Source organism: Hippopotamus amphibius, chromosome 9, assembly GCF_030028045.1.
Source record: "Hippopotamus amphibius kiboko isolate mHipAmp2 chromosome 9, mHipAmp2.hap2, whole genome shotgun sequence".
In the NCBI taxonomy this organism is placed as follows: Eukaryota; Metazoa; Chordata; class Mammalia; order Artiodactyla; family Hippopotamidae; genus Hippopotamus; species Hippopotamus amphibius.
In genome coordinates, this window is record NC_080194.1 from 38,408,759 (window position 1) to 38,423,132 (window position 14,374).

A 14,374-nucleotide genomic window follows, 5' to 3' on the forward strand; every position below is an offset into this window, starting at 1 on the left:
ACTGGGTCTGACAATTCTGTGAGAACCTGTGGTCCTCTTTAACCTCTCTCCTTAGAACCAGAGCAGAGAGCCACCCTTAGGTATGTAGCTTGTCTGTTCCTTATATTTAGGGCTTGACTTCTGCGGAACTAGAGATCCGTCGTAGACACTATTTGTTAACTCTGCACTTAGACACTTCAATATCATAAGTAAAGGAATGTTTACTGAGCTCCTTCATGTGCCAAATTATGCTAGTTATTCTGAGGAATGACACCTGGTGTATCGGTCCCTACATCCTTTAAAAATCCCTACAACAGGTTGGTAGTACCTATCCTTGTGTACACCCACTCTGAGTCAAACTTCTCATAACTGTGTTGTCATTTGCATTGATTTAGAGAATCTGTATTTCCTCTATTTTCTGATTTTGTCATCAGGATAGTGTTAATTTTCTAATGATTTAGAAAGCTTTGCAAATTTTTTGATATTGCAAAACAGTTAATATAGTATAAGAAACACATGAAAAGCTATCATGACCTACCATCTTACTTGAATGAAAATCTGCAATGACATTTTTGATCATCTTCCTTTATCATTTTGATCTGTTTAGTTTTTATTTAAATCTTGTTTGTGTCAATATTATAATTTCTATTTAGAAACTGGTCATTTTTCTTTATAAATTTATACAAAGTACCATTTTTTCAGTTCACTTCCTCTCTTAGTTTACATTACCATTACCCTAACCTTACTCTCTCTATATTCCTTGCTCACTCTACCTTGAATTTCAACCAGGGTCGCATTTCCAATTAGAAGCCAACTTCATGTTTTTGCAGCTCCTAGAATACCCAAAGAAATCAATTATCCTATCTAGCTTCCATACTCAAATGAGAATGACTTTATATTATGTCAGCAGTCACTCTATTACATTCTGCCCTGAAGCTCACCCTAACCAGACCATAGGGTACGAGGTTTGCTGAAGCCTCAAGCCCAGAGAAAGCCCTCTTAACTCTTCAGGCTTTATAGTTTTCTAAATGAAAGGATCTGACCAAGGTAAGGGCTGAGTCTCTAAAGACCCCCCAAGCTCTGGGGTCATCTGGAGCTGGAGACCTCACTTCATACCAGTGACTGTACTTAAGATTGGATTTAGCAAGTTACATCTACATGCACCAGAAGTAACAACCACACTAGAAATACATGTGTTTATTTTCAAATCTTTTTATGTTTTAGAAGCTGGAAAGATTTTCACAACAGTTTTGTTTTTTTTTTGTTTGTTTGTTTGTTTTTTTTGAGTTATTTTATTGGTAAAGATATTGAAGCTCAAAGAGCTCTAAGTGACGTTCTCAGGTAAATCTTCCAGTCAAGCCCAGAGCCTGAATTTAAACCTGGATCTCATGACTCCTCATGCATTTCTCTTAGCATTGTATCCTGCTTAGTTTTCATGAAATTCATCATTTTTATAGTCCTGAACTTCAGCTTTTGACATGTGAATGAAGAAAATCCCCATGAGAAAGAAAAGCATTTAGGGTAGTTACTGGGGGCAAACTTTTTCAAACCTTTTTCTCCCTTTAGGAATTTTGTAGTATCAGTGAGGTTTATTTATTTATTTTTGTTTTTTATTTTTTTAAAGATTTTGTTTAATTAATTAATTTATTTAGGCTACGGGGGGTCTTAGTTGTGGCATGCAGGATCTTCATTGCAACATGTGGGATCTTTTAGTTGCAGCCTGTGGATTTCTGAGTTGCAGCATGTGGGCTTCTTAGTTGCAGCATGTAGACTCTTAGTTGTGGCATGCAGACACTTAGATGCGGCATGCATGTGGGATCTAGTTCCCTGAGCAGGGATTGAACCCAGGCCCACTGCATTGGGAGCTCAGAGTCTTACCCACTGGACCACCAGGAAAGTCCCTTAGTAGGGTTTAAATGTGAAAGTTTTTCCTTGTACTTTTCCTGTGGCAAAAATTAGAGTGATTATTTTGGAATCTTTAAGCTATGCCTTCTAATGTGGTGTACATTATGACTAATGAGGAAAATGCAGTGTGAGTGGCTCGTGTGGGAATGCCAGAGGATCTTAACAAAAATATTCCAGTGTTTACTTCAGTTTTGACCTTATCCTCCCACTGAACTGTCATGGAAGATCCTTTTGGGGCTAAATATCAGTAGCTTTTCGGGTTAAGCATCCTAAGTACCCGCTCTCTTATCTGCTTTGTCCTGACCCCATAGATGACAGGGTTAAGGGCAGGGGGAACAACCACATATAGATTGGCCAGAAGTATGTGGATGTAATGAGGGATGTTGTGGCCAAAGCGGTGTGTCATGAAGGAGAAGAGTGCTGGCAGGTAGAAGGCCAACATGACGCAGACATGGGAGCCACACGTGCTGAGTGCCTTGAGCCGGGCATCCCAGGACGGGAGGTGGAAGACTGCTCTGAGGATTTGGACATAGGAAAATCCAATCACAGAGAGGTCAACGTATCCCACAGAGAAAGCAATCAAGCCGTAGATAACATTGACCCTTATACTGGCACAAGCTAACTTTGCCAAACCCATGTGTTCACAATAGGTGTGAGGGATAATCCGTACATCACAGAAAGGCAATCTCAGGATAAGGAATATAAATGGAGTCACGAACACCAAAGTCCTGACTATGATGACTGTGCCCAGGATGGCTATCACCTTACTGGTGAGGATCACGCTGTACCTCAGGGGGCTGCAGATGGCAATGTACCGGTCTATGGCCATGACTGTCAGCACCACAGATTCCAGGCCGGTGCATATGTGTATTGTGTACATCTGTGTGATGCAAGCACCAAACGCAATCTCCCTGAGATTGAACCAGAAAATGCCTAGCATCTTGGGGATGGTGGCTGTGGACAGGCCAAGGTCAGTGCAGGCCAACATGGCCAGGAAGTAAAACATAGGTTGGTGGAGGCTGCTTTCACTCTGGATCACAAATAGCACGGTGATGTTTCCCAGGAGGGCTGTTAGATACACTGCAAAGAAGGGGAAGCCAATCCAGATGTGCACATCTTCCAGCCCTGGAATCCCTATTAGAAGGAAGGAAGAAGGATGGACCTGTGTATTGTTGGGGTGCAGCATATCAGTGGGAATTGGTTATAGATACATTTTTTGTAGGAGTTTTCTTGCTTCCAGCGAGAGACCGTGACCTCTTTCAGAGCATGTTGCCTATTTTCTGGAGGAATAGGAAATCCATTCTTTAATTCTATAATATGGCAGAGGAGACCTAGAGAGTGAATATGAGGCAGAGTTAAAAAGATACCCTCACTTCAAAGTTTTTGCCTCACCTACGTAGAAAGCCATGTAGAAAATTTCCAAAAACAGCAATTCTGCACTTCACTTCTTATGCCTTTTTTCCCTTCAGTCTCTAAGGAAGGTCCTACATATGGCTAGAAAATAACAAATATTTATTGTTAATTATATCTGTTAATCATGATGTAAAGCCTAAACAAGATGGTGGTGGTGGTGGTGGTGGGGTGTGTGTGTGTGTGTGTGTGTGTGTGTATGTATGTAAAATCACAGGACTTGGATTGAAGCGGATGATGCATTCTTCCAAAATAGGTCTGAAAATTAAGAAGACGCTATGCAGATGGATAAACAACAAGTTCATGCTGTGTAGCACAGAAAACTATATTTAATGTTGTGTAATAAAGCATAATGGAAAAGAATATGAAAAAGTATATATATGTGCGTAACTGAGTCACTTTGCTGTACAACAGAAATTAACACAGCATTGTAAATCCAGTATACTTCAATTAAATTAAAAAAGAAGAAGGAATTGCTAAATGAAAAAAGAAAAGATGGTATGTGGGAGGGAACCCAGTAAAAGCGGAGGATTGAATAGCTAAGGAATGCCATTAAGAAATTTTGACATATTGGGAGACTATTCTATAATTCCAGCAAAACAATAGTCCCTCTCAGAACTACAAAATCTTATTGCTTTTCCCTTCTAGCGCCAATCACCAAAATATTTCTTAACCCAGATTTAATAACATACTATCCACAGAGCCTTCTCCAGTTGGCTTACTTCATGATTATTTATTCTTTTCATTATCTTCCAGAGGTCTATTTATCTGGATGTTACAGTAGTTATCATTGGTTATCAGCGGTTCTTAGAGTGTAGTCCCTGGGCCATGGGTATCGGCATCACCTGATACTGTGTTATAAGTGCTAATTATTGGACACTACCCCAGACTCACTAAATCAGAATCTCTGGGGCTGGGACCTAGTAATATGTTAATAAATCCTACAGGTGATCCTGATGCTCATTCTAGCTTAACAAAAAACTGCTAGATTTTTACCACTAGGGTATAATCTCATTGAGGTCAAAATCAGTGTCAAATTTATCTTCGTGGTGTAATTTATGTAATGATAGGCAGTGACCAGCAATAATTAGCAAATGAAAGTTAAAAGTTTAGTGGAAACCATCTTTTCAATTATTATATATAAGGTCCTAGATAAACACAAACTGTGTTATAGAATAGTATGCACAGGAGATCTCTGAGGAATTATACTTATAAAAAACTAGTAATGTGTGATTGGACAAAAGGAGAAGCTGACTCACCATGAGGTTGCATCTGGGGCCTCCAGTGATACTACGGGAAGCTCTGGTGCTGGAACGGCCCTTCTGCGTTATCCCACAATGAGGCAAGGAAGCCAGTTATGTGTATTCCCATGGTATCCTGTGAGTTACCCTGTGTGATGGGACAAAACTTTGGATGAGGTAGTTCCTTAGGTCTGAGGACAATTCCTGGGAGGTGTGCAGTTGTGAGCTTCCCAGAAAAGCAGATCGGGAAGATGTGTTACAGGGTATACTACAGCTGGCGTGTGCTTCTACTCTCTCTTGGCTATATGTTTTCCTTCTGTCTTGGGAAAATTACTCTCTTCTTATTCACTTGTCTGCATTTAAACTTCATACCTTTGTCTTCTTTCTCTACCTGCAAATGTTCTCTGTATTTCTTGTGACAGAGGCAAAGCTTTAATTTGCTCCTATACATGGCTTGGAATAAAGTTCATGGTTACTTCTAGTTAAACAAAAAATTCCTCTTAGATACATCAGGCATAACCCCCACTCCCAAGGCACACAAACTCATGCAGTCATGCACACACACATATGCATATTTTGCTATACTGCAGAAAGGCTTAAAATCTTGGTTCGTTCCAAGCAACTTGCCTTACAATGCATGCTCTGTTTTTGTTTTTTCTGGACTTGAGACTGAATCTCATGCCATCCTCATAACGCCATCTTTCTTGTTATCTGGAGGCCAGAAATAACTAAAGATTTTGTGTGTGGCATGCAAACCGGAGAATGAGAAATCCCTCATCTATTAACATCCTTTTCATCGTCACGAAATGTTCTTATCTCTCAGCTTTTAAATCACTTCTCCCTTCTGTTTTCCTTCTAACTCTCAGATTACTACCTGAACTTTGTTTACTCAGTAAACGTCTTTCTTCATCTTTCCCTTAAGTAGTATTTTGTTCTAGACCACAGTCTCTACTCACCCAGTATGCCTCACAAGGGTGAGTTCATTCACTTCCCTGACTGCAAATACCACATTTTTTCCCTTGTGATTCTAAGAAATGTGTTTCTAGAAGACTTCTTCCCCAATTCTCTACATTCCCTCATGCTTCAGATCCAAACATTCATCAATTTCTATCTATTCTCTATTTAAACACACAAATATAATTGGGTAACATCTAGGTGCTTAGTACTAGTGTTCAAGGTGCTAGGTGGGCAAAATCAAATTCAGGTCCTGTTCTCATGAGCCATATAGTCTAGTGAGGGAGACTAACATTAATCAAATCACTTAAATAATGTAAAGTAACAACTGACTACTATTAAGTGTTACTGTACATTCCGAGCTTACTTAACCCAGTCAGAGTTCACGGGGGATGCTTCCTGAGGAGGTGTCAACTAAACTGATGGCCGAAGGATAAGAACCTGCTAATAAGTAGAAAGGAAAATGAGCAGAGAAATAATACTTCTAGTAACAGGAACAAAAGGTGCAAAGGCTGAGTGATAGAAAATTGCATGGTAAACATTAGGGAGTGAAAGGCCTAGGGCTTAGAAAGCAAGCACAGGGTAGCTGAGATGAGATAGAGGTAGGAAAAGGTTATGTAAACCCTTGTGGTTAATTTTAAGAAGTTTATCTTTATCCAAGAAACAAAAGGAAGAGATTGCCACATATACATTACTAGTAAGAAAAAAAAACCAAATTGTACACTGTAAATATGTGCAGTTTATTGCCTGTTAAAAGAAAAAAGAAGAAATGAAGGGAAGAAATGGTAGGATTTTAAGCTGCAGTGTAACATGATCCAATTTCCATTTCAAAAATATCACTGCAGAATCTTAAAAAATGACACAAATGAGCTTATTTACAAAACAGAAACGGACTCACAGATTTAGGGAATGAATTTATGGTTACCGGGGAGAAGGTGCGGGGGGAAGACAGGAGTTTGGGATTGATGTGTACACACTGCTATATTTAAAATAGATAACCAACAAGGACCCACTGTAAAATAAATAAATAAATTAATTAAAAAATGCCACTCTGGTTGCACTGTCAAAAATGTATTAAAAGCAGCAAGTGCCTTTGTAGTCAGACAATTTAGAAGGTTATCACAGATGTCCAGGTTGAATGTGATGCTATGTTGTACCATGATGTTAGTGCTGGAGTTTGATTGCAACAGGTAAACTTTATAGCTGTTTAATAAGGTTAGTCTTTAGAAATAGCTATCAAATCTATTTTTCATCCCCCTCACAACTACTGAGTTAATTAAGACTTCTATTATCTTTCATCTTAACTTTTTCTATAATTCATCCCTCTTCACCAGTGACTCTCAGTATTTTTCCTTTTGAAATACATGTAACTGATCAATATAGTACTGTCAATAAAATGTGACTGAGAAGCAGTGATTCATATCCTCGGCAAAGGGAGCAAAGGGCTCTGTGCAGAACTGGGGGAGAGGGATTGAGGTCTTCCATGTAGTTTGAGCAGTCCTCTCTTCACTCCTGGTGACTTAGATGGGCAGGAGTTTAGGGTTTATTGCACCTAGTTGGACTTATCTGATTCTTGCAATAAAAGATTAAGCTTATGTATCAAGTTCATAAAATTGTATAGGTTGTTACATGTTCTAATAACTACTTCCAATGACTTGCATTTTCCACTTTTAATATTTAGGATCATCTTTAAACATGTTATCACCACCCTCTGCCCTTGACTGTTATACTATAGAAATTCCCAGTTGTTAATCCTTTAAATCACTTAACAAGTATATTAGAGTACTTATTATCTGCCAGGTAGTGTTCCAAATTGTAGGCATGCCACAGGGATGTGTCTAAGTTCCCAACCTCATAGAGCTTAAAATCTAGTAATGCCAGTATTTTCTTTCTTGGTCTCATAAAAGGTTTCTACTGTCTTAGTTATCCTTACATTTTTTAAAACATTCTTTGTAGGGAAACCTTCTAAAAAGTACTTGGTATTCTAAATATATTATGGATTCAGAATGTTCCTGGTCAATATTAGCTTATTGTTATTGGCAGAAAGTACTGTCTATCTAGGTCACTGCCTCTGTTGCAACCCTTATCATTACTATGACCACTACTGATGCAGTCACCTTCACCTTTTGTGTGCTTAATATTTTTTTTCTGTTTAATAAGCACATCCATGTATATTTTTAAAGTTTATGTTCACCATAACTCTCTGATGATCTTTCTTTCTCTCCCTTTCTGAACCTCTCTTCCTTTTTAAACACTCAATTCCTCAGGTAAACTGTGCTGAGCTTCTCCCAAGGACTGGCTTCCATCTTTTGCAGCAGAATCGAATAATCTCTTTGCCCAGGTTTCCAGGCTTCCCATCTCTCAACCCCTCTGTGCCTTAACTCCCACTAGGATGACTGTGCCCAGTTAAGAGGTTCTCTTCTGAGACAACAAAATAGAAGGATGTAGGGAAGGAAGGATTTCATTTGTGCCGGTTAATGAGTTACCATTGTGTTTTTCCCACCTGTTTGCATATCATTCATTGTTCATATGTTTGAATCTATCTATCATCTATTTATCTATCTATCATCTATCATCTATCTATCTATCATCTATCTATCTATCTATCTATCATCTATCTATCTATCTATCTATCTATCTATCTATCTATCTATCATCATCTATCTATCTCCTGGGCTTGTTAATATCACTTTGCATATTTAGCACTGTGAGTGGTTTTGTGAGTGGTTCTGCTGTGTGGTTTTGTGTTTGACTGATGTGCAGCTACAGATTCAGGTTCTCCTCAACACAACTCCTCTCTCTCTTCTTGCTACTCTGCTGGGAGATGGCCTTATGTACAGAGACTCTTGCTGAATCGCTGGAATTCCATCATCCCGTGAATCACTTTAGTTACTGTCATTGTGATCCCTCTTCCAGCATAACCAGAAACTGACTCACCTGCCTCCGGTCAGCATGGGAGAAATCATTTGTGAAGAACTGGATGCGACAGACTGCAGCCTGCACGTGACTGAATTCTCAACAGCCAGGGCCAAGGAGTTATACGAGAACTCTAGCCCCCTGGGAAGGGCCTCCCCACCGTGAGTTCTGTGCCTGTCGTGTGGTACAGAAAATTTCCACATCCCTGAGGATAAATTTACATATTTTCTGGTCAGAGATTCATTCTGATTACAGATGATCTGTAATCTGCATCCTTCAGCAAGTACCCTCCTGAACAGGTCCCAGGAGTCAGTCAGTCAGAGGAATGACTCCCACCAACACTTTATTATTTTTTAAAGCTCTTAATTGGAATGTAATTGCTTTACACTGTTGTGCTAGTTTTTGCTGTACAACAAAGTGAATCAGCTGCATCCATACATATATCCCCGTATCCCCTCCCTCCTGTGGCTCCCTCCCACCCTCCCTATCCCACCCCTCTAAGTCATCCCCCACCATCGAGTTGATCTCCTTGTGCTATGCAGCAGCTTCCCACTAGTTATCTATTTTACATTTGGTCGTGTATATATGTCAATACTACTCCAGCACTCTAAATCTCACTGTGGATCAGGCAAACAGTTACTTTTGGAAGACAGGCAGGGAAGGCAGGGAAGAAGCGCTGTAGGAAAAAACCAGCATATCTCAAACTTGGCTCAGAAATATATGTACATGGCAGAGCCAGAATTCTTATGTAACTTTACAAACCCTGAAGCTACATCTGTTTTAAGAATTACACTAAATGATCTTTGTGAGAGTATAGCACCTCTAACATTTTATATATATGATATTAATTATGTGTCATACACATTAAGAACGTGACCTCTTTGTCCATCTCTTTGTTCTGTGACTTTGGTCAATTCAATTTGCCATTTGAGCTTTGGTTTTCTCACAGGGAAAATGAGAAAAAAATCATAGCGACTTAACAGGATTGTTGTAATGATACCATAGGATAATGCCTAGAAGGTGCTCAGCCACTGTTTATTAGAAGTTAATTGATAAATAAACACTGGGTATTATAATTATTTTATGGCATTATCTCTGGAGTCAAAGTTTTAGAGTCAGAAAACTTGTTTAAATCCCTTTTTTGCAATGCAATAGTGGAGAGATGCTGAGCACATTTCTTGGCCTCTCTGAGCCTCACCTTCCCCCTTATAGAGTCACAAGGTGATGAAAATGACAATATACATGTCACATGGTTTTTCTCCGAATTAAGTGAGATAATGCATTGAGATAGAATAGTGTTCTGCAATAGGTCCAAGCTACTATTAAAATGCATGTTGTCTTTATTATTTTATTTTTTTCTAAGTATTCTGCTTTTTTTTTTTATAAATTTATTTATTTATTTATTTTATTGGCTATGTTGGGTCTTGGTTGCTGCACACAGGCTTTCTCTAGTTGCAGCGAGTGGGGGCCACTCTTCACTGTGGTGTGCGGGCCTCTCATTGCGGTGGCCTCTCCTGCTGCAGAGCACGGGCGCCAGGCGCGTGGGCTTCAGTAGTTGCGGCACATGGGCTCGACAGTTGTGGCTCACGGGCTCTAGAGCTCAGGCTCAATAGTTGTGGCGCACGGGCTTTGTTGCTCCGCAGGCATGTGGTATCCTCCTGGGGCAGGGATCAAACCCGTGTCCCCTGCATTGGCAGGCGGATGCCTATCCACTGCGCCATCTAGGAAGTCCTTTATTACTTACTTTAAATAGATGTTTTTGATGGAACTTGAATAGAACAACTGCAGTTACTTTTTAGTTCACTAGATTGCTCTTATGAAGGACTTTTTATTTAAGAAATGCATTTAGCTTGACCACTAGGTGTCAGTAATGTTCACATAATAAGCAAACATTCCTTGATTCAACCTACACTTAACTAAGCTCTTACTGTGAGTAAGGCAACACATTATTTAGGTACTCAATAAGTACAAACTAAATCAAAAAAGTTTGCTTGTAATTTTAGCATTATATAGATGCAATGGTCAAATCAACTACCTTCCTTGAGCAAGTAACAAAAGATCTCATGTGAGGTATCAGGTAACAGTAATTTTTCAAGATATTTTAAATATATCTTTTCTTGTATGGCTCCAAAGTGAATAACCATCTTATCTTCAGAAAGCTTTGATTTATTTTATGATAAAAGAGTGTAAAGCTAAAAAGTTAGTGACTCTTCTTGATCATTTATACTATTCTCCACAAAATGTGTTACATCTCGTTATACATTTTCATATCAATGTTTTTGAATTTTAATTCTAGTTAAAGCTTTAGAAAGCTCAATATTTCCTTCAATATTCATGGATCTTATAAAACATAAGGTAAACATGGTAGATTTGATTTCAAACTGTATTAGTAACATGATTTTTTAAAATCAGCATTATTTTAGATAACTTTTCGGTTATCTAAAAGGATAAAAAAATTTCAGATCTCTTCTAAGGGGACTCTGAGAACAAAAAGGGAGACAGTATCAAGTATCACAGATATAATCCTGAAAAAATAGTATAGAATAGTAATTGAAAGGAGAATACATGAAAATGCTGGTCTTCAAGTTTTTGTTCAGAATTTTTCTCCAGCTCTTCGTTTATGTGGGCCAATGTGCTGCATGTCTTCTCTGCCTCTCTAGGACCACTCCATACTCTGTATTATCCTGAAGGACTCACAGGTATGTACTGTACTGATAGCCTCCTTTGCACTTTGACATCTGGTTGGGTTCAGAAAATAGAAAACACCAGCAGGAGGGTAGGAGGGAGGAAAGTCAGGGTATTCACTCTGGGTTCCACGTGCTTTCTTCTTGTAGATGAACCAAAGGTCATCACAGGCTGGGTGAGTTCCTCAAAATAATTCCTGACTCCTGTCAGGTAGGTTCCTTCACAGTGTCTCTGAGTCTCTAGATTCCAGGAAACACATGGTGCCTATAGCTTGCCAGAGTTTAAGGGCCTCAGATTGAATTTTCCAGACTTTTTTTTATGAAACGTTGACTAATACAGCCAGTAAGCAGCCTTATCTTTTACTGCAGATGTTTTCTATTTAAACTTACTTTTGCTTTGCATAATAATATACCATACATAAAATATAATATATAATTATGTGTGTGTATATATATATATATATATATATATATATTTTACTGGTCTTACTTTTGACACAGGCAGTTTTATCTTTGAACTCTAATTTCTCAAAGGCTTTTGAACTGCATTCAAATATATATCAAAGTAGCTAATTTTGTAGTTACTGGAAAAGACTATTACAAACTTCACAAAAGAAGACAAAAATGGCCAATAAGTATTGAAAGTATGATCAACATTAGTTGTCATCAGGGAAATGAAAATCAAAACTATGATGAGATACTGATTCCCACTCACTAGAATAGCTAAAGTTCAAAAGATCAAAAACCCCTCAAATATTGGTGAGAATATGGAGCAACTGGAATTCTCATACTTGTTGATAGGAGTACAAAATCATGAAACCACTTTGGATAATTGTTGGTAATTTTCTTCAAAATTTCCAGCTTGGCACCTGGAAAATGGAAATATCTGCAAGTATCTGAAATTTTGCAAGTTTTTTTTTTATATCAAAGCTCTGCCTAAATATTATGAATTATGGATCAATAAACCAAATGAGTAGATCAAACCTGGAACAGATCTGAGAGAGATTGTATCTGGGTTAAATGTCATGAAAGTTTACTTCTTTAAATTAGACTGAGTTATGTCTGCTCTCAAGGTGCTTGTGCATAATATAGAAAGAAACAACACTAATATTCCATGAGCTAGACTGGTTTCTGTACTCTGTGAAGTACCTTGTGATGTGTAAAGGGTTCGAATAGAGAAGGGGCATCTGGGAGCGTAAAGAATGTGTTTGGGAAATGGAATTGTCTTGGAACATTTAATCTAATAGAATATAATTAAATCTGGAGTTATTTTTCTTTTGTCACCATTCCCTTAACTATTTTTATCATTTGTATATTTTTCTTCTTATTGTATCATATATATTTGCTGTTAGGCCTATATGTCCCGTATATAAATGCATTTAGCATTCAGATACTAGCAAATTTATACCATGTGTAACACAAACATAAGCATCTGTGCACACGTACACTTACAGATAGCATCGTACACAAATCAGTAGCCAAACTGCATACATATTATTCCCAGAACATTGGGATCCTTCTCAGGTCCAGGACAGTATCACCTTGACCCAGATCACAGGAGTGAAATGGAAAGGTAGAAACTGGGTTCTCAGAGGCTGAATGTAAAAATGTATGAAGGACCTGACCTATCTCTGTATGTGGTGCCTAAGGCAAATAATTTTTGTGGGGGTTACTGAATATAAAAAAGGTTTGACTAAAAACAGTATGATAAATACTATGTTATATTGTAACTTATCAATGAAGATGTAAGATAATGAGTAGAGAAGAATTAATTATATATTTGGTTTTTGTCCAATCACTGCATATAAAGATCCTTTGTAGTTTCCAGTTACTTTCTTCTTTCTGTTCAGCTCCATGAACCATCTACTTGTTTTTTAATTGTGAAAAAAGGCTATTTCTGGCCATTTCATTTTTCCTGCTACAAAAAGAAGGTACTAACATGGCTGTTATTTACAATGACATGGCTGTTCAGAATGATATAGGTCACCCTGCTTCTAGCATTTCCAGATTCCACTTGTCTAATGCTGATGGCATTGTTAGTGGGATGCTACATCCTCCACTGTGCTTCCAATGAACAACAGCTTCCAAGGACTCTCTCCAAGGTTCTTTCTGTGCTTCACTGGTGATGACTACAAATGCCAGACTTAACCAAATCCGTCAGGGAAATGTGAATGCTTATTTTTTACTGTTTACATTAAATTTATCTTTTTGGGCCTTATAACAATGTAGAAAAGCACATCTTTTGCCACCTAAAATATGTACTTCCTAATGACTGCATGTCTAGAAGATGATCTCTTTCAATTCCTTCTGCATTGCTTCCTTTCAAAAGTCTCACCAGCTTGAAGAATAGGTGAGGCATCTGTGGGAAGAGTGAGAACATTCTTGCTCATATAAGGAATACCCCTATCTCATCTGGCTTTATTTAACATTGACTCCTGATGGCATGTCATCATATCAATTGGATGTAAAACAGGACATATTGAAAATACTTGGTGGCATTGCAGAGCAATGGTTGCAAGTCTTTTATAGTAGATAGGTACAGCTACTTCAGGAAGAATAGCTGACAGGTAGTAAGGAGCCTGTGGAGGGGGTGGGATGGTCATTCTAAGTACCAGTGCCATGGTGAGGAAGGCAGTGAGGCAAAGGAGGTCTGCTGTTCCCCTTGATACCTTTGGGTGCTGTAGCTGGGAGGCAGGATGAGAGTGCAAATGTAGATGGTTGAGAGTCAGTGAACAGCTCTAACTCATAGCTCAAGCCCAAGGTTTAGGAATGGACCATTGGTAAATCAGAGCCCTGAATTTATCCTATGTCTGCCATGAGTGATAAGTAAAAGTCACCTCCAGTCAACATGTCAGAACTCTTCTGGTGGCTTCATTTCATGTGATTCCATGAAAGTTTACTCCATCCAGAAAGACTAACCTGCTCACCAAGGCACTCTCCCGAAACCAGGTTCCAGCCATGAGATCCCAAGACAGCCCTGTAGACCTGGGTCACAGAGCTCCTTAGGGCAAATGACTGACTCCATAAGATAGTGGGTGTTGGAAAAAGAGAATCTTAGAATTATATGAAGGGGAGAATTAATGATTAGGCCTATGTGTGTTTGGTCCCAATTTAGGGCATCCTGCACAGACAACGTTGCTATCCCCAGCTGGCCCCAAGCACCAGAAGTGGACTTAGAAAATTTTGAGGAAGCTACTCCCAAGCACAGAGTTCCCCTGAGAAGGGAGCTTAGGGCAGGGGCTCTGCTCAGCCAGGTCCAAGCATGTCACTGCAGGCTGATCGTGA

The 14,374-nt window shown here is 38.8% G+C and overlaps 1 protein-coding gene across 1 annotated transcript; it reads right to left on the bottom strand.

Annotated features, from left to right (window-relative positions):
- Positions 1-2,128: 2,128 nt before the first annotated feature.
- Positions 2,129-3,070, bottom strand: LOC130861681 (olfactory receptor 52E5). The gene has a single exon (XM_057750772.1). The coding sequence runs from the start codon at positions 3,068-3,070 to the stop codon at positions 2,129-2,131; it is 942 nt and encodes a 313-aa protein (XP_057606755.1).
- Positions 3,071-14,374: the final 11,304 nt, after the last annotated feature.

What these genes read in the sequence shown, in the direction of transcription:
- LOC130861681 (XM_057750772.1), bottom strand. Translation starts at nt 3,070, where the DNA reads ATGCTGCACCCCAACAATACACAGGTCCATCCTTCTTCCTTCCTTCTA.